This window comes from Urocitellus parryii, chromosome 2 (assembly GCF_045843805.1).
Source record: "Urocitellus parryii isolate mUroPar1 chromosome 2, mUroPar1.hap1, whole genome shotgun sequence".
NCBI classification, from domain to species: Eukaryota; Metazoa; Chordata; class Mammalia; order Rodentia; family Sciuridae; genus Urocitellus; species Urocitellus parryii.
In genome coordinates this window covers 109,408,234-109,433,400 of record NC_135532.1, presented here as the reverse complement: position 1 = coordinate 109,433,400, position 25,167 = coordinate 109,408,234, and the positions used below count along the sequence as shown (strand labels likewise).

Here is a 25,167-nt window from a genome sequence, read left to right as displayed (position 1 = left end):
CATCTCAGTTGTGGGTGTCAATAAGTAGAGTGGGAATACAAATCCAGAGTTAATTATACATATCTTTGTATCTATAGTTAGGTACAAATCTGAGGTTAAGTTTTTGCCATGCCTGTATGGTCACATTTGATTTCTGCAAAGAACACTTTAAGAATGCGCTATTGAAAAGTTGTAACAGCAAAGGGGAAGGAGGGGAGGGAGGGTGCACCGGGTGCAGGAAAGATGGTGGAATGAGATGGACATCATTACCCTAGGGTATGACTGCTCATATGTTGCAACTCTACATGGTGTACAAGGAGAGAAATGTAAAGTTGAAATGTAAAGAAAAAAATAAAACTGCTGCAGTTGGGTACAATGAACCAAAATGCATTCTGCTGTCATATATACTTAATTAAAATAAATTTTTAAAAAATTTTAACAGCCCATATTTCTAGCTACCTTAAAGGTATAGTGGTGTGTGTGTGTGTCTGTCTGTGTGTGTGTGTGTGTGTGTGTGAGAGAGAGAGAGAGAGAGAGAGAGAGAGAGAGAGAGAGAAGAGAGAGAGAGAGAGAGAGATTTGCTAGTAAGTAAAATAATTAAGGGTGGAAAACTAAGTTATAGCCAACGCTGCTTGTGGCATCTCCAGCATCATTGTGCAGTGATCACTTCGTGAAAGCAGGTAAGGTATCAGTACCTGTATTAGAGAAGTTACCTCCACTAGATAACAGCAAGAAGAAAAAGAACATGCACAAATAGCAACGGCAGACCTTGCTTTTCCACCAGACTTGAGCTTCCCATTCAGTAAGTATCATTCTCCAGATTATATAGGATTCCTTCCACTGTTGTAACCTCTGCTTACCAAAGCACGACCTTGAACGTGGCAGCGTTTTCTCAACGACTTAGCCTGTCGACCCCAACCCACGTAAACCTCCGCTGCGCTCTTCAACAGGAATCAACTCGAAAGTGTTTTGCCTATATGTTGAAGGTATATTTATCTCAACAATTCTCTCAGTTCCTTGGGAACTGTGCGCTTGGGGATCCCAGCTCAGGGAAGCTTATTTCAATGCTGGACTTGTGAAGAAAATGTGCCGCAGCAAAGGACTGGAGCGCGCACGCTGCCAGGGAACTGCGGCTGCTGTCCAGGGAGGCAGCCAGCCGTGTGCAGGGCTGCGCGGGAGGCTGCAGCTGCTGACGGGCTGGGCTCGGTGCAGTGTTTTGGTGACATCTGCAAAGGCAGACAGATGTTGGAAGGACAAAGTGACCACACTGAGCAAGGCACAAGGTAAATCTAATTTAAATAACGGTATAAATACAGAGCTTTTCACAATGATAAAGCATTTCCTGTTGGAGAGTACAGGAGTCTCTGAAGATTGCTAACGTGCTCTCATCTTAGCTCTGCCTTTCCATCCACCAGCTACCGATTCTCTCTCTCATTCTCTCTCTCTTTCTCTTTCTCTCTCTCTCTCTCTCTCTCTCTCTCTCTCTCTCTCTCTCTCTCTTCTTTCAACCTTACCTTTATCTACTAAACACACACATTAGCCTACACCCTGAAGAATGAGTAGACAAATAATTGCTGATTTGTCTCATGTCTGCAGAGTACAGTTTCCTGCTAGTAATTTCTGTCTCTTCCTCTGTAACATATCATATCCTCCAATGGCTGCCTAAGCCAGGAACTCTCAGAATGCTCCCGTTTTATTTGGACTTTTTACAGGAAAAGAACCTTAGGACCTATTCAGTGTTGGAATTGGGCACAACAGACCTGGTGGACACCCCATGACAAAGATGCTATATTTCAATGAAAACTATTCAACTTAGTCTTCTTAAAGAAAATATATAGCCGAAAATTTGAAAAGAACTTCTATGCACCAGCTAAAATTTTACTCCTGCTGTAGGCCTAAAAATCTTAAGTATGGAATACATTTTTCTGTAAAGTCTTCATACACAAAATTTCAAAATAAGAGTATTTTCCAACTGGTGAAGAGGGACCCTCCAGAGAGATTTGCTTCATAACCATGTCTCCCTCGGTTTCAGATAAACTCTACTGTGTATCTAGGATCCTTTTCCTTTATTCCTGGTTCTTTGGATCAATGCTTTTTTTTTTTTTTTTAATGTAGTCCGAAAAAAAGATAATGTGAAATCTCTTTCTTAACCAAAAAGGGTGATCCCTCTCCCAGTCCTCAAGCACAGATATCTCAAGAGCTATTCCTTCCCTGCTTTAAAGAAACAGGAAGGTTTAATGTGCACATGTGAGACAATGAATTGCTAATTCAAATGGCACATTATTGATTCTAATTATATTCTCTTTTCAGAGAGGGAATGAGTTCTGTCATTTCATTTTTAGTTAGAACGTGACTCACATTTTTTAAAAAAGTTAAGTAGAATATTGATCCCTGTGCTTTGCCACTCCACTTGGGCACAATTTCCCAGAGTGAGAGCCAGGCCTTTGCAACTCAGAGTTCTAGGGATATACTGAAAAGCTAATAAATGTTTACTGAATGAACAAATGAATGAAGCATTGTATCAAAGGAGCAGGTTTGAATAAGATAGAAATGCCCTCTGATATAACTCAGTTGGTAGAGTGCTGGCCTCACATGCACAAGGCCATAAATTCAATGCCAGCACCAAGAGAGAGAGAGAGAGAAATGCACTTTGATACAAAGTTTGTTCCCCAGGGTGAATAAATAGGTAATGGCGCTGGTAGCAGTGGCTCAAACCTGTAATCCCAACTGCTGCTCAGGAGGCTGAGACAGGAGGATCATGAGTTCAAAGTGAGTCATTAAGCAATTCTGCGGGACCCTGTCTCTAAATAAAATACAAAATAGGGCTGGGGATGATGCGGCTCAGTGGTGGAGTGTCCCTGAGCTTAATCCCTGTACTCTCCCCCCCAAAAAAGTTAATGGAATAAAAGAAATTACATTTCCTCAGAGGAAAACCACATCTGTTTACATTAAAGGATTGGATTTTTCATATTTAATAGAGTAGTGCTATTTTTCCCATATTTGCTTTTCTTACTTCCTGTGTTTATTTACTCATAACTTATCTCATTCACAAAGAATTTTACTACAGGAAAGTGTAAATCCAGGGGCCAGACTTATGCATAGAGATGCATGTCTTAGGTGTTATATGATGGAAAATTATTGCTGGACTCTTATTTTAGTAGACCACGCCATTGACATCTCTGAATGAAAGACACCTGAAATATAGTTCATTTACATACCATGCTCCACCTCCATCAGTCAATTCATAACTGGCTATTCATACAATTTGTTATTAATTATTATTACATGACACAGTTTGATAGGACACATGAAAGCAATAATACACACATGGGTGTTTGTATTACTCAGATTAATGCAACAAAATCTCTGGATGCTGCCTTCTCATATATTAATATTTAGGAGCCTTCCAATGAATTCCTCATTACACTGACCAAGCCTGTACTGGAGGGGGATGTGGAAATGAGAGCTCTCATTCAATGCTCTTGGTAATGTAAGTTGGGACAAGTACATTGACGATCAACTCAGTGGTTTTTACTAGAGATGAAGAACTTCATATCCCATAAACGGGCAATTTCGATCTTCCACTTAGAACTCCAAAATACAAGTCCTCATGTGCATGACAACCATGGCTTCCACCATGGAAACTACATCACTGTCCATAAAGGACAATGACAGAGCTTGTGTCCATTAGTTTCATAAAATGGAATAGCACGCAGTGTTTTAATGGAATTGTATACATTGCGATGAATTCTTTTAAAAAAACATAATTTTAAGTGAATAAAATGTGCTTCAGATGCCATTTAAAATAACACTTATATAAATTAAGGAACAAATTTCTGGGCTGGGGTTGTGGCTCAGCAGTAGAGTACTCTCCTAGCATGTTCCAGGCCCTGGGTTTAATCCTCAGCACCACATAAAAATAAATAAATAAACAAAATAAAGGTATTATGTACAATTAAAAAATAAATATAAAAAAAGAGAAACAAATTTCTCTCATTCATACATATTTGCATATGTACCTATGTATATGTATAAATAAATATGTGTTTATGTTGTGTGTGTAATTTTTAGGAACACATAAAATCGGAGGCAGAAGAACCATAAACCTAGTGAAGTATTCCTAAAACTGGCTCATCTGGTCCTTGTTCTGCCCTCACCTGTAGGCTTACATCCTGCTTCATTTTGCCAGATGCTACCCAGAGCATATCAGTGTTTTTGTTTTGTTTTGTAACAGGTAGCATTGCTTTTCTATTACTATACAGATTTAAACAAATTGCAATCATTCCCCTGCAACTGAAAGAGACTATTTAGATAAACCTCTCTGCCATGAAAATGTAAAGTCAAATATCTAACAATTAAACTAGGGGTAAAATTCTGAACAATGGTGCACTATTGAATGGAAAACCCTCCAGAAACCGTTATGATATGTGCTGGAAAACTGCCAGAAGCAGGGGATAATTTTCTAAGAATTATGTTGCAATTTTTTCTCCACTTTGTTGATAAGGACTGAGGCTGGGGGATAATAGAGGCTTTTCTTTCAGGAGGGGCCAGGACAGGAACACAGAGCTCTCTAGGTAGAGGCGGAGGCCCACCCAGAAGAGTAGCTGGATGTACAGTAAGGAGTTTCCTGGGAAGGGTCAAGGCCTTTGACCTTAAGTTTTCTGAGATTCATTTTCAGGTTTTCTTTTTTAAAACTGCAACACCATTCTGTGAGTTTCGGGTTTGGATTTTATCAGTTGACATGCCCACCTTGTGTTGGCTGTCTCGTGGAAACCAAGTGGGGACCAGAAAAACAGCACTTTGGTGGCAAAGTGAAACAGATGCCCCTTGAAAAGTGTTACCACAGCCCAGCATGGTGGCATTAGCCCATAATCCCAGGAGCTTGGGAGGCTGAGGCAGGAGAATCACAAGTTCAAGGCCAGCAACTTGGGAAGGCTCTAAGCAATTTAGTGAGACCCTGTCTCAAAATAAAAAAATAAAACAATAAAAAGGGCTGGGGATGATGCTCAGTAGTTAAGTACCCTGGGTTCAATCCCTAGGATCGCCCACCCGGAGAAAAAAGAAAAAAGAAAAAGAAAAGTCACAGTACAGAACTGAGTGGGTGGTGTGGCCTTCTTGAGAATTAATGGTGGCCCTGGTTCTTTGTGGGCTGCAGGTGTTAGGCGAGGAGCACCAGTAGCAGGAAAGTAAAGTGGTTGGCAGCACCAATCTGAGCAGGAACATAGGCAAGGCTGGTTCAGGGTGCTCAGAGCAGGGTTGCTAGGCTGCCTTAGAGGACAGTTTCAGGACACATGAAACAGCTGAGAGTTTCAGCAGGGAGGTTTTAAGTCCTCCTTCAAAAAGACTAAGGAAGAGAAAGGACTAGAGAGAAGGCAGTCACAGATAGGCAAAGTCTAGGCCTTTAAAAGGAAATACACAAACTTTCCAAGGTGGCACATGCCTGTAATCCCTGCAACTCAGGAGACTTGAAGCATGAGATGAGGATCACAAGTTAGAGCCAGGCTGGGCAATTTAGAGAGACCTTGTCTCAAAACATAGAAAGAAAGAAAAAGGGACTGTGGACATAGCTCAGTGGTGGAGCGCTTGCCTAGCATGCAGGAGACCCTGGTTTCAACCCCCAGGGAAGGAAGAAAGTTGATACTGCCTGGCAGGATAGAGGCAGAATGCACCAGAGAAGTAGTCAAAAGCCTTTCCAGGTGAGGTGGCCTGGAAAGTCCCCATTGTAGATTAAATATTGAAAGATCCCTTCAATTATTTATATGAGTATTATTCAAATAAAGTGATGATTCACCTTGTAGGGGTCACATGTATTCAACTTACTTGGATTTTTATTTTTATTTTGACGTTAGTGCTCTGCAGAAAATCAGAATTAATTAGTCAATTATAACCAGAGGTGATAAAGCTCCTTGTGTGAGAGTATAATTAATATCTTTGGATGAAATTTTTGCCAAAGCCCATGCAAATATTAAGAAACTTAAGACACGTATAGTTTCATTTAGAAATGCAAATCATATTATACATCTTTTGCAAAATGACAAGTAAGACAGACTTTTCAACCTGAAACATCAAAAAGTAGGGAAAAAAAACTTCTCTTTGCCAAAAAATATCGAAAACTTTGACAATCTATGTCCTTTGAGGACTATGTTGAATTTTTTTATTACTACACCTTAAGAAGCCACTTAACTATTTTTAAAAGCAGAAAGTGTTGCTGGTAATGCAATAGAGCCTGCAGGTTTGACCTCCTTGAATTGAGCCACCTAGGGCAGTTGACTTGGTGGGCAACATCCACAAGGTCACCTGGGCAGTGGCACTTAGAAATGCGAGCTATGTAGCCAAGCAAGGTTAGGGCATCTTTCCCAGTACACAGTGCATTCAATATCTGTATGTTTTGATTGATTTACTTTGTGAAGTTATTGAAGGTTTATATTTCCCAATGTTTCTAATTAAGCAAATTTAATTTTAATATGAAAAATAAAAGTTTACTTGTGTGCATAAAATTGAAAATACATTCTCTTCTTGTTTTCTTTCTTTTGGGGGAGGTAAGGAGTGGGGGACAAATCCTGAGAGAAAAATAAAAATAATGATGTCCAAATCATTTTTTTAACTTTATTTATTTTTATTTATTTATTTGTTTGTTTATTTATTTATTTATTTATTTTTATGTGGTGCCGAGGCTCAAACCCAGTGCCACACATGTGCTAGGCAAGCCCTCTATCACTGAGCCACAATGTTCAAATCATTTTTAACATATCAAGAATTGCATTTATAATTGTGAAAATCGTGAAAATGTCTTTGGATGAAATTATTGCCTGAGAGGACAGTTTCAGGACACATGAAACAGCTCAGAGTTTCAGCAGGGAGGTTTTTAGGTCCTCCTTCAAAAAGACTAAGGAGAGAAGGCAGTCACAGATAGGTGACATCTAGGCCTTGATAAGGTGTTTTACTATCATGTCTGGCACAGGAGACTTTTGGAAATAAGAAACATAATCTTGCTGATGTTAAAGTGAACCGAAATGTGAACATTTCAAAACATACAAAACAACTAAGTGGCAATTAGACTCTTAAGATAAATGTCATATGCCTTCCTGTCTGACTTTTATTAATTTTAAGTATTTTCTTCAGATCCCTAGTTGTATGATGGTTTCTGAGTAGTGACCACCTTTGGTGACAGATTCGTCTCCCCCTGTTGTCCAAACAGATAAAATCAAGCAGTCTAGAAACAGCGAGGCGCTCCCTTCCCGTTATTTGTAAGCTGACAGGAGGGAGTCAGACACCTTCTGAAGTTTTATGCATGCTGTTTTCTCTCCTTGCTGCAACAAGAAAAGCCTTTCATTTTAACCTGGCTGTTTTTGAAGAAGTGACTCAGACACCTTCATGGCCTCTAAAGGTAAGAGTAAATATAGCCAGCTAATAAATTATCCTTCCAAATGACTAAAAACACAGTTATTGAGGTGTTATACTCAGCAAGACTGATACATTGTGGGCTGCTATTTGTTCCTTTTGAGTTTCTCATTTTAATTTTTTTTTACTTAAAGGAGTACGCAGCATTAACACACACACACACACACACTTTATCTCATAGAATGTAAAAATTCAAATGTAAAAAAACATGTTTGCTTTCATGAATTTAATCAGCAAATTTAGAAAAAGAAGAAAGCTTCATACCAAATATTGAAAACGAGAATATTGAATGTCAAACCTAAGGAAAAGATGGAAGTTCTGAATTTAAAGGGATCTGAAGAAAACTTTTCGAATCTTAGTGAGAAGGCTTTTAAGTACAATTCAATAATTTTTAATTTCCCATTTGTTATGCAAACTATGTGATAAAGTATTTATACGAAGAACACAAGACTATGCAGTATTCAGGGAAGAAAATTAAGAATGTGTAATTGCAAGACTTTAAATTTGATTAACCACAAATGAATATTTCTTCTGGTTTATGAATTAAAAATTTTCACAATTTCTTTGATAGTAAGTTAATTTAAAAGAATCTAAAATATTTAATTTAAGCAAGTGAATCAATTAGGGACTTTGGAGACAAGGGTCTGGTAAATTTTTTATTATATCCTTAAAACTATAGAAATGCTGTTAGTGTTTTCTTAAGTTCTCAAAATATGTGGGTTTTTTCCCCCTCGAGGGAAATAAGTTGCAATTTCCCAGAAAACACTTGTGTAATTATATAAAAATGAAACTGTAACATGCCTTTGTTCCATTGTCAGAACAAACATTTAAACTCAAGGCTAAAAGGCTTTAGCATAAAGAATTATGATTTGTATAATTGGTGGAAACTTTTAAACCTATTTAAAATAAGTCCAAAAGTTTATAATATCCTAAATTAAATTAATGAACTATTAAAATATCCATACTTCCTTTTTGAAAGCATAGTTCAGACAGTATTTAATATTAAACAAATAATTTATTCTTTCCATTTTTTATTCACTGTTTAATATAGGCCAGTCCCTGAGAAAAAGAGGGAAAACTTACAGGCCAATTTTAAAATACATACAAGAAACAGCAAAATGTGAATTTTAATACATGCATACTTCATTGTCTATATTTAAAGACAAACAAAAACCTTGATCCAAATTTTCTTTCATTTAATAATAACACTAACACTTATTCCAAAACTCTTCATCACTTTATAAAATGAGAGTTACAGCAACACGGTAGCCTGTAAGGTAAAGAGTTGCAGAATACGTAAAATATTTATAAGCTAGTTATACATTTTTAAAAGAGTAGATAGAAATTCAAAGCCAGATAGAAATTCAAAGGATTTCCTTCTTCATCTGGTGGTCTGGGTCTTTGAAGAAACTTGTGACTAGAAAGCAATGCTATGATCAAAATGTGAGTAATCTACCCCCCAAAAAGCAGTGATGTTCTGTAATGATAAGGACTTAAGACTAAACTTAGAGGCAAAACTTTGAGTGGAGAAAAGAAACCCCCCCTTCCGCAGTTTACTGGTAAAATTTAACACACGGTGTGGGTATAACACTGTAATAGGCCCAATAGTTCTTCAAAGAATTGAAGTAACAATGAAGCTATATTTTCAGTTAGAAATATTGTTTGACTAGATTATATTGTTTGACTAGATGATAATCTGACTAGATTATCATCATCATAGATCTAAAACCTTTTTGAGGATTTTTCTTCAAGTTTATGTGAAGACACTACTTGTAACTTCATAATGGTTTCTGGCCCATGAACCTATATTTTTGGTTAGCATCCCCCAGGGAATACAGGTGAGGTGGACATTTCATAAGCAGGTCCATCTGCACTCCTAAAGCAGAGGGCAGTCTGAACTGGAGGACATCATGAGGAATCCTGAGGTCTGGAACCCCCGGTTCAGTATAAATAAGTACATTTAAGAACAAGTTGTCCTCAAATTGAGAACAAGTTTGAGAAAAGAACAAGTTTCTCTGGTGAAGAGAAACTATCTCCAGAGGTTATTGCCATGTAAACTGATATCTCAGAGAATGAAACAAGTGATCTCAGGATGGTGATCTCTCTCAACAGTCTGAGACAGAAACACAGCAATATTCCATTCCTGAATAAAGACTTTGGGCACTGAATCCTCTGGGTTTCAAGTGCACCAATGCTTAAGGACCTGCCGTGAGTTTAAAGACCTAAGAACTTGGTGAGGAACATACAGTCATTTGCCCAACACTTAATAACCTACTGCACTGTGTTATAGTAATTTACAAGATAAAATTGGAGCAATTTGACAATCTTTAAAAAAAAAGCGGGGGGGGGGGGAGAGTGAGATAGATCCTAATAATCTTATTCCAGATATTGTGTTAGAAATTAATCTTATGTGCTTTTTATTTTATTGGGAGGGGTGGTACCAGGGGTTAAACTCAGGGACACTCAGCCACTGAGCTACATCCCCAGCCCTAGTTTGATTTTATTTAGAGACAGGGTCTCACTGAGTTGCTTAGCGCCTCACATTGCTGAGGCTGACTTTGAACCCACGATCCTCCTGTCTCAACCTCCCAAGCCGCTGGGATTACAGGCATGCACCACCGTGCCTGGCCTTATGTACTTTTTAAATTGCAAGATAACATATGACCATTAAAATTCATAAAGAGCACCCTGTTGTTTTGATGTTTCTTAATAAAGGTGCATGCCTATACCCACCATCAAGAGAAAGATGTGCAACATTTCTGGCACCCCCTGAAATTTCTGTTTAGAACCATAACCCTGCGTTCCCATGTTCATTCCAAAAATGAACCTCTACTCTGAATTTTATCATGGTGAACTAGTTTTCTCTACATCATGTTTTTGCCTCTGTGTTTTTTGAAAATTAATGATGACAGTGCTTGTGGCACTAATACTGGAAAAGGATGTCGATTGCCTTTTAATATTTCCCAGATGCCGTTGCTATATTGGCGCTTACCTCACCTCCCAATTCAGAACTAGTGTTACATAGTCTTCCAGTAGGACTCACACTTGGGATCCCATTTCAGGGCCCCTTCCTGAGAGCAAGATGAGTTCGAAAGCTTGTCTTTTCTGTCCGTCCAAGATCTAAGAGAAGTTCAGGATGGGATTTCTGGGAGAAGCAAACTGTTAGAGTATCATCAGCTCTGTTTCAATGGGGTCAAATGACACATTTTTCCATTTGGTCATAATAGTTGAGCATCTCCTGTAAAGATTCTAAATGTCAAAGATCTGTACAAACTTAGCCATCCTACGTTAAGAATAATAAGCCAAATTTCTTCCCACAGCCTTCACATTCAGTAAATATATGGATCATCTGGCAATTGTCCTTCATTAACATTATATGTATACCCAATGCTAATGAGCCTGTCATTGCTAGAATCAAATTATGTCAGTATCCAAAAGGTCATTCCTCGAGTATCTTTATTTCCTCATCATTTTTTAATACCCATCCAGTTGCTCATTCAGGGTATACTTGAGTTTTCTTAGTGATGGGAAATGTATTATCTTCAAAGGAAACAATGCATTTTTTAAGATTTATTATTATTATAGTTGAGATGCAATAGACAGAGAAAAAATATGCCTCTTGTATTAGTCAACTTTTCATTGCTGTGACAAAAATATTTAACTAGAACAACTTAGGGGAGGAAAAGTTTATTTTGGCTTGTGGTTTCAGATTTAGAAAGGGAACCAACTTCATGGCTCTGGGCCCAAGATGAGGTGCACATCATGGTGGAAGAATAGGATGGAGGAAAGCTGCTCAGCTCCTGGCACCACCAGGAAGTGGAAGTGGGGATTTCAGGGGCCACAGTAAAGATAAGCTATCTCCTACAGCCACACCCACCAGCCTACAGTTACCACCCAGTTAGTCCATTCACACTAGGAAGGACTGATCGGTTTATAGCCGCCATAATCCAATCAGTTTATCTCCAAACATTCCTGCATTCACATAGGAGCTTTGGGGTAACACATCGTATCTAAACCTTAACACCTCCCATAAACATACTTTCATGAGTTTGGTGTCATTTTTTAATTAACAGCATTGTGATGTATTTTTATTGATATATATGTTACTTCACTATTAATATGTGCATAATGAGATATAATACTTCTTCAAAAATTTGAGTAGGTATTGTAAATTTCTCTTTTGTATAAATCCAGAACCAGTTTCCTTGTCCCTTCCATTCATGTGTCTTTAAAACAGTCAGAATCACATGCACCTATTGCATAATGAGATTGCAGCCATCTAGATGGAACAAATAGGACAGTGGTCCCATGAGATTATTGCCTACTGATGTCACAGCCACCTTCCTTTGTGAACTATACTTTATGGTGTTCACACAATGAAATTGCCTTATGACACATTTCCCAGAACATCAATCCACTGTTGAGCAATGCTTGACTGTACTTTGTTTACATAATGGCCTCTATCATTTCTGAAAATATGTCTTTGTTAGTCATGCGCCACACCTACACCCAATCTAAAACAACACAATGCACTAGCTAAATCTACTTGCAAAATTCTGATTCTTTGTGGAAAAAGATGAGAACTGAAAACACTTTTAGTCTTTGAAAAAAGACTCGCTATCCAATGACAGAGACACCCAAATGGAAGTTACATGAGAAGAAAAAGAGCAACTACTAGGAGCAAGTCTATCATTTATATATTAAAATTTAAAAAAAAAAGATTTTTGTATGCATCATGTTCAGGCGTTATACATAATAGTATGAAGAATAATGTATAGTAAATATATTAATAGTATACACTATAGTAAATACATAAATAACATCCCTCCATATTTGAAGTTCCAAATGTAAAATTCCTTTTTCTCTGACTTAGGGGTCGAGTGTTAGTGGCAAAAGTGGTGTAAATTAAAGAAAGGCCACTAAAAAGAGAGCTGCAAGAGATTATCTGAGCTAAGAAGTAACGCATTTTAAAATGGAGTAAATGAGTTGGCCTTAAGATTAAATATGTGTTGAGACTTTCATTCTCTTGCAGATGCACATACCCCAAAAAGCAGAGGGCTGCCTCGTTTTCTTCCTGGAGCTCCAGACCCAGAGCAAAACCCTAATCCAGGGAACCCAGAATGGCAGCCAGGTCTCACTCCACCAAGAAGCTTCTTGCCAACAGTCTGCCTCCCCCCTGGTCTAGAATATTTAAGCCAGGTATTTACATCTTTCTGTTTCTGTGAATTTTTTTCCCCTTAAAATTAATACAAACTTGATTTCTTGCTTTTTAACCAAATTTGAAAGATCTCGACCAATAATTTGCTAATGTGAGAAAGACATTATAAAGCATGAAATTATAAAATATTAATTTTAAAGTTATTTTGGAAGACATTTGTTTTATTGCTGCTTCTATTTTCCTTATTTACTTGACAGAGTGATGACACTAAGTATTTTTGATAGAGCTATTTAGCACATTTATCTACCTTATGTTCATTGCTCAAGGTGTTGGGAAATTTACCCTCAAGGAATTGTCTCATATGCTTAAGTCACTTACCGCCATTTAATTAAAGAATATTTATTGAGTATGTGCCATACTCAAGGCATATAAAAAGCATGAAACCTAGTCCCTCTCACCCAAACATTCTGCAATATTTTACAACAGCAAAACAAACAAAATATTGATAAATAGCGCAAGCCTGTGTACAAAATCAAGGTGAACACAAACTTGTAAAATACTCAGGGATATCGATCTAGGAGAGAAATGTTAAGCTTCAAAGAACATGGGAGGCTTCTGCAAAGAAGTGAGAATTCAACCTCTTCAACTGAATCTCCAAAAGAAGATGAACATCCAAGGGAAAATTAACATTATCATCTTCTGATACTGTGCATCTCTAGACCAATGGCTCAAAGATCATGTTACTATTAGGTACAATCACTGTTCTGGTCATTGGAAAGGAAATAGTGATTCAAACCTTATAATAACTCAGCCTGAAAAGAGCATCATCCAAATTACATAGCAAAAAAAAAGCAATTGCTCTGTGTATGTATATGTGTCTGTGTCTGTGTGTGTGTATAATTGTTTTTGTATTTTATCCTATCAAAGATTAGAATCACACTGATATTGAGATGTCAGCACATCTGCTACAATCTTCAGCTTGTCTGGCATTCTTTCAACTATAAAGTCTCTCTCTTTTATCAAAATCAAATCTCTGTGTTAATTCCCTTAAGGTACAAGAGATGTCTGTTATGCCCGATAGGGTTTAAGCTGCATGCAGCATATGTTCCTGGGAAAATGTTTATAATTGCAGATGCCTCCTCCAGAAACCCATTGGCAGACAAATGTACTTCAGAGACTGGAGAGCTCAGGGAGATGTGTAAAAGAGCTGGAAAAGCCAACCTACCATCTTCCATCTGCAGAAAGGATCAGCTGTAATAGCTGACTAGAGTTGATTAACTGCTGCAAGCTGTTTGGGAATGTTGTCAGACAAGGTTTTGCCAAGTATAAAAGTGATATACCAGTGCCAGAGGGCTGAGGTTTGATGATCACATATGGTCATCACATATCCTTCTTCCACCCGTGAATGATGACACACCCGGGGCCAGATGCTTGACACAAATACAGTTTTTTTTTTGTTTTGTTTTGTTTTGTTTTTTATCATTCAATGAATAGACATATGAACTCTTTGGCTTCAATCTAAAAGGTAGAACATTTCCTAAAAATAAATTTTTGCTAAACTTTTTTCAGAAAACAAAATATACCACAAAATTGTCGAACCCTTTACATGGAAAGGGAATGATAACCTACTTTATACTAAAAGACATGTATCCACTTTAAACCAGCGCACATACAAAAATAAATAAGCATTTCAAAGGTGTTCCATCATAGATCTGGAAGACACACAAAAACAAATGAATTTTTAGGTGCTAATTTTGAACTAAAAAATCCATCAAAGATCATGAACATTTGGTGATATTACATGTTCGATAAATAAATAAAATCTATAATAAAAATCTCTTTATATTAAAAAGTTAAATGATTATTAATTTTTATTTTATTATCTATGAATCAAGCCTATCTTATGACTATTGAGAGTATCATTTTCAAAAACAAAGATAAACATACATATATACTTACATAAGACATCAGTTAAATCTAAGAACAAAATCAATGGATGCTTTCTAGATTGGATTTGCATTCAGAATAGTCAATGGCATTTTATCCTGTGGTGTGAAAGGACAATTAATTATCACAATTTACTCACCTATAGGTAAGACTAGTAAATTAAAGGCACACGTAATTTGCAATTTATTTTTGAAATACATATATGAAATGAAATCAATGATACCTGTAAACTTGATTTAAAATATTTTAAAAAGAATTGCATCTGAAGCTGAATATCCACGGCTGTGATTGTGTTTTCATTTCTACAGCTCTCATACTTAAGGAATAATTTACTTGCCCTGACACCTGAATATATAATTCAATCTGTTTAAAGTTTGCAACACTTTCTATTTCACCAACCAATAGAAAAGGATGGAAAGGGCCCATTTGGACCTTGGTTTATAAGTGCCTCAGGGCGATTTAAAGGAAACTACAAGAACAACCTAAGTCAAGATGCTCAAATCCATGAGGCTTGTCCACAGAGAGAAATCAAATCCAATCTTATTACAGAGGATGAGGTAAGTATGAGAGTGAGGAAAACACAGAGGAAGGGCATGCAAGTTTTAGAGTGTCCCTTAAGAAGTCTTTCCTCTTGTCCCTTGGTCTAGTGATGGCAGTAAAGTGAAAGTGGAAGGCACGTCCAAACTGGTGGCCCCTTATGTAAGCTGTGATCTTGGGAAATTTCCTGAATACTGTTTCCTCATGCACTAAATTAGCAATATCTATCTGAGTTTTTGTGAAGATTATATCAGTGATTGGGTTAAAATATGTAGCACAGTCACTAACCCCATTGTAGCCCATCAGTAACAACCACTACATCAGAGAGGTACAACTTCCTTTTTCTTTGTGAGGTCGCTCTCAATTGATAGTTTCAGATTTTCAAGACTAAAATTCAACTCAAGGCATCAACATTCAGAGTTCCTAAACTCAAGCACTTTAGACCTGACCCCACAGATCTCAATCACTATGCTACTTCTGCACAAATCCACTGCTAAATAATCACATAGACCCTTTTGACGCCTTTTCTTTTCCCACGACTCTTCATTTTCCCAGATGTAATGCAACACACTACAAAAAACTTTTCTAAGCTTTTAAGAAACTGTCTGCCACAATTGTTGATATGGTTTTAGAATAAAATTATTTGAGAAAAATATTTTGGGAATCTTAAAAAATAGTTCACATGTAGTCTTTTATCAATCATCAGATTTAAAAAGAGGAAATGGTATAGATTTTATCCCCAACTCAGGATATACAAATGAGGGGATAATTTTCTGGGTATGTGGTATTCAATCGAGAACCAAGTTTTATCAATCATTGGCTTGGTTCAACAATTCCTGGAGTGTTTATTAATGTGATGCAAGAATAAAGCACAGAAAATGTGGAGGTGAAATAGAGAGTGAAACATTAGAAAATAAAATGATCATCAGTATTTTCAGTGTTCATAATTTTGCTTAGTGAATTTCCACCCTTATTTTATTTTATTTGTGTATGTACTGGGCATTGAACCCAAGAGTGCTTTGCCACCAAGTCACATCATCCCCAGCCCTTTTTTCACTTTTTATTTTGAGACAGGTCTTGCTAAATTGCTTAGGGACTCACTAAGTTGCTGAGGTTGGCCTTGAATTTTCAGCCCTCCTGCCTCAGCCTCCCAAACCACTGGGATTACAGTCGTGCGCCACTTCACTCAGCTCTTCTTATTTCTCTTAAAAAATCATTTTTCATTATATACTTTTTAATGTCATTTCTTACCTGTCTTGGATAGCTTATGTGTGAAAATTGATCTCATTGTAATTATGTTACAAATTTATGTCACTATTCAGTAGCAAATCTCTTATTCTGCTTAATAGATATTTTCTTGGGATCTACTGGTTTCTTTCTTTCTTTCTTTCTTTTTTTCTTTTGTAGCCCAAAGGTAAGTGAATGAGAGATGTTCATAGTATAACTTCTTTTAAAATTTAATTCCATCACTAAGAGGAAGGAGCTGTGACTGAGGAATAGGGTTTGAAGGGAGAGGTTAGTCATTCAAATCATCATTGTCACTTTATTTCTTTGAGTTTTAAAACATCTTAGGTCTTATTATTCAGAGATTAATAGAAATTTTTTCAAAGGTTATCTTCTTTTCTTTCTTTATCTTTCTTTCTCTCTCTCTCTCTCTCTCTCTCTCTCTCTCTCTCTTTCTTTCTTTCTTTTGTTTTTTGTTTTGTTTTATTTATTGTGACAGAGAAAGTTAGCAGAATTAACCACTGTTGCTTTTCCTATTCATGGCAATTCTTTCCTTCAGTTTTAAGGGTTCCTGTAAAATTTTTGTGTGAATATAAAACATTTTATCCTCTTCTTAATTATGAAATGTGAGCTGTTTTCAACCATTCTAATAGAAAACATGACAATCATCTGTTTTGTGTATTATAGTAAGGAGATTAATAGTAATCTCTCTGGACGTTTTCAAAGCATTGTGATGTAATTCTTTTTGTTTCCTTTCTGTCATCTTTTCACAGTTAGACCTGATAATTATACACCAGCAGGTGGAGCTTCTTGGAAGTAAGTGTATTACCTTCCACATTTATTAAAATTGTTGAAAATATTTTAGTTCTCAGAAGTTTCTTCACATCTAAATATGTTCAACTGAGCTGGGGATGTATCTCAGAGGTAGAACGCTGGGGTAGCACATGTGAGGCTTGCCTAGACCTGGGTTCGCTCCTCAGCACCACAAAAAAATAAGCAAATAAAATAAAGATATTTTGTCCATCTAAAACTATAATAATAATAATAATAATAATAATTTGTACCATAGAGTTAAATATATAGAGAGAAGAATTATATCAAAATGAGCACTTGGTCTTTTATTTAATAAAAGCACCAAGTAAAAGAATTAGTATGATTTAAATACAAATAGAAAACTCTAAGTCTTTGGTGCTATTACTATTCAAATTCTAGCATTACATTTAATGTTAAATAAAAAATATATTTTAGCATTCCCAAAGATGTTAGTCATTTACATTTCTTAACACGTTCAGAAATGGAAATCAAGGTTGAAACTAAATAACAAAAATCTACCAAAATTATAATATACCACGGTTTTATGGGTTCCTCAGTGATTCACCAAACAGGAAAATTATTTCTCAGGACACAAATATATGAGGATGACTAACTGATTTCAAATTACTTAAGTGTTTTCTGTTCTTAATAGTCTATGTTATTCCTAAAATGTTTCAAAATTGAGATACATTTTTAAATGGAACATAGTTGTAGATGTATTATCAGATAGAGATTTAGACACAATCATCACTATTACTATAAGTTGTCCCAAACTTGCATAACAATGATGAAGCTATTATTTGAAAAGTAGATTCTTGATAGCATTGGTTCTTTAGCAGACAAGTGCATGGGTAGTAATAGTTCGGCAATCACAGTTAATTAATTACATAGCTTTGTTCTCAGATTTTACCTTGATAAATAGATAAGACCTCAAATTTTAGAGCATAGAAATAGATTTGTATAAAGAATAATAACCTCTACTTATTTTAAAGGGTTGATACTGACCTAAACATTATTTTATAAAATAAAATAATTTTTTTCTCTATTAGTGATACTTGGCACTGAGACTTCTAACAAATATGAGATTAAAAATGGCTTGGGACAAAGAATTTACTTTGCAGTGGAAGAAAGCATTTGCTTCAATCGTACTTTCTGTTCCACTCTGCGATCCTGCACCCTGAGAATCACAGATAACTCAGGTCGAGAGGTGATCACAGTAAACAGACCCTTGAGGTGTAATAGCTGTTGGTGCCCTTGCTACCTGCAAGAGGTTAGTCTCTGGATTTTTCTTTTGTTCAAGGTTAGTCATTGTTTCTTTAAGTGATATGATATTTGTCTGGAGCTATGGAACAATTAACCTTTCCTGTGTTAAATTAGTATGTTGCTCTTTAGGATCAGAAGAGCTTGAGGATTTGGGGAGTCACTAAATTTTTCCCTTTCCAACCAAAGACAGGTGGCCTCCATGATGTTAAATGGTTAAGACAGCTCATGCACATGAGATGCACCTCTTGGACTTCTGTACTAGATATATTGTTGTGACATCTATACACTCCACCCTGGGCAGATACACCCTTGTCTTCTGCAAGAGTAGTAAAGTTCAGGAGGTGCTAATGATGCTATTAGTCTAGAGGCAATGATTCAGTCATTTAATCATAAAATACAATTGCTTTTTATCATTATTTAATTGACCTATAGCAATAACTTTCACTGACATATTAATTTAACTTAACAGCAAACTTTTCCTTACTTTATTGACTTTTATATGACATTTCTATGAGCTAGTAAACAAGTTTCACTCTGCACTTTTTGCAGTTAAGGAAACTGGTGTTCACAGAATGGAGGCGCTGGTTCATGATCACACACCAAGGGAATGTTATTTGTCAAGCTTGATATAAGTGTCCTGATCTAGTCCCCAGCTTCTCTGTTGAAGTCCTGTATCCTAAATATTGTTCTAAGTGTTATCAAAAGCTCTGCCCTTGGACCAATGCCAATCCAATAACAAGGACACAGTTTTGAGAGAAAGGAAAAAAAGTTTTATTACTTTGCTAGCAAAGGAGAATCAACCCCTGTTGTTTCAGAGGTTGTGGTTCTCCCCACTAGGAGGAACAGGAGGTTTTTAAAGAGGTGATTCAAGGGCTCCATTCCACATGTTCTCTGTGTTAATTTGGGAGATAGTCATTTCTGAGATCTTCTGGTGCCATCCCCAAAGTCTGAATTAATTTGTTTCTGTAGTGGTTGTGTGCTCATGGACACATAACTCTTCCTAGGATGGGGAAGAAAGGTAATTCTGTTTCCCCTGAGAGTAGGCAGAGGGAGAGAAAATGGGGGGAAAAGAAAGAAACATGTCTGTTTTTTAAAATAAGTCACAGTAGTAGAGCAGCAAATACTATATTCCAATCATAAAGTGGAACACTGTTACATAAGTACAAGGGCAATAAATATTCAAACAGAAGACAGTTACTAGGGAAGTTTCTAACAACATCTATTGAAGTTATTTCTCTGACTATTTATGAGAAAGTACCTGGCTAAACCATAAGATGTCTCATACACGGAGCCCAAGAATTTGCTTTTTTTTCTTTTGTGTGTGTGTGTGTGTGTGTGTGTGTGTGTGGTGCTGGGGATTAAATCCAGGGCCTTATGCATGTGAGGTAAGCACTCTACCAACTGAGCTATATCCCCAGCCCTGAGAATTTGCATCTTTTATGAGGATTTTGAAGGTTAATATTCCCCAAGATGTTGTAGTCTGCATAATAATAAATATATGCCCATGAAATTTACTGATAATTGTTATTTTATAACATAGTAGCATAATGGAACATAAATTAAGATAAAATGTATCTTGATACCCATTAATATTTATTAACTTGGTCAAAAGTCCAACCAATTATTTAAAAATTGATCTCAGAACAAATATGTCATCCTTAGCAATCCTATTAAATTCACCTCTTTGTATCTAAGAACACTATAGATTCATAAGACCATGAATTCAGTAAGGAAAGTCTAAAGGATATTGGATGGTGGAGAGCTGATTTAGCTTCAAAGCCAAAATATTATATTTAAATCTGTAACCAATCCCTACTTATCATCATACAGAGGAATTTGATTTGACTTCCATAGATATGAAAGGGTAATGGAGTCAAATTACACTTTGGAAGGCATGAACCATACTGTTTGTTTAATAACTGTAACTCTGTAAAAGGAATTTTCTTTTAATCAAGCACAAAGAGGCTGGAAAAACTTGTGAACATTTAATGATTGGTAAAGGAGGCTTCAAATAGACATGTGTTGTGGCAACAACTGAGAGGAAGTCAGTGATGAGTTACCACAAGGTGAATGGCTGAGCTTGACCAGCTGCCTGAGATGAAAGGTACGAAGCCAGTGGGCCAGGTCAGACATTATGTTGCAGGGGAGGGGACACTGGTTGACATCTTTAGAAGCATATATTTAGAAATATTTGTAGAATACAAAAAAAATGATATCATAACAGCACATACTGTTTAGAGTTAAATTTGCAATAGAATGTAATTACAATATAATAACCTTTGAAAATCTTATTTTATCTTTATCTTTTCTGACAGTTAGAAATCCAAGTCCCTCCTGGTACTGTAGTTGGTTATGTTGCTCAGAAGTGGGACCCCTTTCAACCCAAGTTCACAATACAAAATGCAAACAAAGAAGATATTTTGAAAATTGTTGGTCCTTGCTCAACATGTGGCTGTTTTGGAGATGTGGATTTTGAGGTATGATTGACATAATGAATAAAATTGTTTACTTAGGTCTTGATTTTTCGCAATATTATTTATTTTTTAAAATACTCAAATCATGAAATATCCATGAAATAAATTTAGAAAATAACATATTAGTGAAATCTAATAAATCAATATGTTCCACACCAACAATAACTTAAAGTTGCAGATGCTAGTTCAACAATTAAATAAAATACTATAAATATGCCATCCTGACCATGACATCTGCAAGCATTTTTTAAGTTTTTTTTAATTTTAATAAAAAAAAATAATGATGGTCATTATTAAATATATTAAATATATATATATATATATATATATATATTTTTTTTTTTTTTTTTTTGCTTTGAAGCTAAAGTACACTTTTCCTAAAAGGGTACTTAGCTATTATATCTCTTTCCTTAAAATAGTAAGTGCATTATTATTTTTGATCTAAGTTTTTGAACACCAAGCTTTCTGTATATAAAGTTACATTCTTTTTTAAATAACCAAATTTTCTCATTTTGAAAAAGAGTGGTACATCCTAATATGGGTGAATTAGATTTATACAGAATTACAAGCATATATGGTATAAAGCAAATGTATACATTTCAGATCACCTAAATTATAAATGTCTTCTTTTGTGTAGACCTGATTGTCACAAACCCAGTTTAGATATCATTTCAGAAATGTATTCCATTAACATATTACTAATTTAAAAGCTATGATTGTAAGAGTTGCTAAATTTCATTATAAAGTAATCCACTCTCAGTTTTTTATAATTGAATGTTAAAGGAGATAATTATAAATTCAGTTAGTAACAAAATGAAATATCTTTCAGATTCCTCTAGACATACATCTGTAGGCAGAGGAGACAGCTTAATTTCAAGTGTATATTTATTTTTTTATTCATTTTTTTCAGTTTTCAGACTTCCAAGAACATTATTTATACATTACATAATTTGCAAAGTGAGATGGGCTAGTTCCACCCATTTTGAAAGGATTTGGTGTGGCTTTTTAAATAGTTAATATAACTTAGGAGAAGTAAAACATAAGCTTTAGTATTGATGGTATAGAAATGTCCTAGGTAACATTCATTCTTTTCTGTCTTCTACCACTACATGGAAAGCGAAAGACCATATTAAATAACTTTCAGTGTCAGAATGGGAAACAGGGAAAAGAAATGCATAGTTGATAAAGTTGAAGTGTAGACTCTTTCTAGCTGACAAGGTAGTCTTTAGTGTCAGATTATGATTTCCTTTAATATACATTAGCTTAGAGTGTTTTGTAAAGTTAAAATATGACTTAGAGTTGGTTAAAAAGGAATGACAGCAAATATCTGAGTATAGTGTAAAGTAATTTAATAATATGTAATAATGTTTTAATAATTATAAAATCATCTATAAAAATGTTTAAATTCACACATTTTCTGTGGAAATTATTTTAATTATTTTTAAAGCTTTCTCAAACATATTTTTGTGTATGTATGTATATATATATATGCATTAATAAATATGTATTTTTTTAGTGATGTATTCAGGCTTAAAATCTGCACCATGGTTAAAGGAATTACCTTCCTATTTAGGCCATATAATTGAACTGCTGCCATCTTGTGGTTTCCTGGACTTAATTATTTATTGCTATTATATTCTCCATCTGCATACAAAAAGGGGAAAAAATGATGTTGGATTAGAAAACTATCAGAGAAGCATGATTTCTGAAGAATAAATTAGAAAATTACATTTATAATCTTTTTTTTAAGAGAGAGTGAGAGAAAGAGAGAATTTTAATATTTATTTTTTAGTTATCAGCGGACACAACATCTTTGTTTGTATGTGGTGCTGAGAATCGAACCCGGGCTGCACGCATGCCAGGCGAGCACGCTACCGCTTGAGCCACATCCCCAGCCCCCTACATTTACAATCTTGTGCTTATATAAAAGGAATGAATAACATGAAATGTTCTTTGGAGATGATGAATAAAATAATTCATATCTCTCATGAAGTAAGCATCCTGGAAAATGTGCAATCATCTCTTTTTGCCTTCAAATTTGATAGCTCTTGTCTTTTCAAAGGTGAAAACCATGAATGAAAAGCTTACCATTGGGAAGATTTCAAAGTACTGGTCAGGATTTGTAAATGATGTCTTCACAAATGCGGACAACTTTGGCATCCAGGTTCCTGCAGACCTAGATGTGACAGTCAAAGCAGCCATGATCGGTGCTTGTTTTCTCTTTGTAAGTGTGGTGTTGGGGGTTTGAGTGATTTTTCTTCTCACCTGTTCATTACCCCAGAGCTAATCCCAGTTTACACAGTTCTGACCTACAGAATGTGTTTTGTACACGGAAGTCTAGTTTAGGACTAATATTCTTCATAAATCTAAATTTAATAGCCTTCATTTCTACCGGGTGGCCCCACTCCAGCTGCCTAATGGCCCTCAGGGATTTATGCCCTGTGACATCGTTCTCGTCTTTTTCTCATAAACTGAGTTTCCTTCCCTTTCAATGTCAATTTTGATTTTTTTTTTTTACTTATTTTCACTTTAACTGACAATGTGTAAATATAGATGTCACATGATTTATCATGAGTAAGAATCAGAGCAATTCCATTGCTTAGCTCTTAGCTAGGTGCTGTTCAGAATGAGAAAAGTGCAGGGTTTTTTTTAATTCTTTATATCTGCTGAATATGGACACATGAGATCCAAAGCTTCCGATTGCCATCATAACAAAGATAATGCCCTTATTCTTACTTTCCAACTTATAACATTCTTGAAAACATTTTTGGATGTGTGGAGACTGGTGGCCCAATAAGTCAAGTAGCACCTGGCCTAAAATGCTTGGTTATCTAATGATTCTAACCCCCCTTGAACATCTCCCTTATTCACTACCACTTTCTATGCTCACAAAAACTCACAAAATTTTTCAACAAACTAACATTCTTCTCCATATTTTCCTGTTCCTCAGTTTTAGGATCCTAAATCTTATGGGTTCTGTTAATGTACACAGCTGACAGTCCTATGCACGGAGTCTTCCCAGAACACTTGGAAAATACATGAACTAAGAAGAATACTTTAGTGACATCACTGCTAGACAGAGCTTATCACAGAAATAGATGGATAGAGATAGGGACAGAGAGATTGGGACAGACAGGGACAGAGCGTCTAATGGAGATACATATTCACTGGGAATAACTAATAGCTAACATTCACTTCTTTTTTGTAAGATTATAATATTATAAAACTTTCACACTTTTTTGGCCAATGTAGGTTTCAAAACAATTTCTCATGCGATTTTCCAATTATTTGCTCAGATTCATAATTCCAAAATAAATTCATAATTATTTGCTCAGATTATGAATTCATAAATTCATAATCTCCTACACTGACCTAGAATACCTAAAGTTGAAGTCTGCTGTCTTGATCAAATTTCGACTGAGACACAGTGCTGATTTAAATGAGGTTTCCAAGTTATTTATATTCTCAAAATTCAACATGTAAGTGTCATGCAGCTTAAAACTTTTCAATTTTCCTCCTACTGATAAATCACATGTTGCTGGAACACCACTGGGAAATATAATTGCTTTATATAATCAAAGCTTACAAGTCAGACTCTTGATCCTAATTGTTGCCTTTTGTAAATTCACTCATACCCAGTTTATTTATTTGTAGGATTTTATGTACTTTGAACATTCACTAGCTGGATTGTAACAAGCAAGATGATGAAAACAATAAAATATGCAGAATATATTTCAGTGAGTAAAAGGCAATTTGAATGATCTCTTTCCCTTTGAAGATGTCTATATTTGACGCTATCTAATTCTTTTTCATTTTATTCTAGATATCCCTTGGGCCCTGGATTTCATTTCTGAATGGTTTGAGTATTTTCTCTCTTTTTTTTGTAACAAAATGTTAATTATTATATTTATTAAAACATAATTTAATGAGGCAATTATCCAGCTGTGAATGCATGACAGCTAAATACACAATTACTGGCCTGAGCACATGGTTGCTTTGAGAGATTACCATTCTTTCTTTTTATCCTTTTGAAGTTATTGCAATGGTAAGCATGAAAGATGAGAACTGAGGCTTTCAGAATCACTGATGAAAATTCAATGTTTAGAGAATACTTTGAAGTTTTTTCTGGTACTAAGGGTAGTTACTAATCAAAAGGACTGAATGTCTAAACTATTTTTTTCAAAAGTAGTCCCTTTTGACTTTGTTTGCTAATGTTCTTATTGTAGTGAGCTATTTTTACTTTATATTGGAAAAGTTACAGGTTGAATAAATAATATGCTTACAGATGAGGAGGAAAAAGATGGTATCAATCAATTCTAGGGGCAAGAGACACAGTTATATTGCAGAAGGAAGCTCATATTTACAAACCGA

The 25,167-nt window shown here is 35.6% G+C and overlaps 1 protein-coding gene across 1 annotated transcript; it reads left to right on the top strand.

The window, feature by feature from the left end:
• The first annotated feature begins 1,063 nt into the window (after positions 1-1,063).
• Plscr5 (phospholipid scramblase family member 5) lies at positions 1,064-24,489 on the top strand. The gene is made up of 7 exons (XM_077795499.1): positions 1,064-1,262; positions 12,413-12,579; positions 17,020-17,062; positions 18,109-18,329; positions 20,638-20,799; positions 22,859-23,020; positions 24,451-24,489. The coding sequence occupies exons 1-7, from the start codon at positions 1,064-1,066 to the stop codon at positions 24,487-24,489; spliced, it is 993 nt and encodes a 330-aa protein (XP_077651625.1).
• Positions 24,490-25,167: the final 678 nt, after the last annotated feature.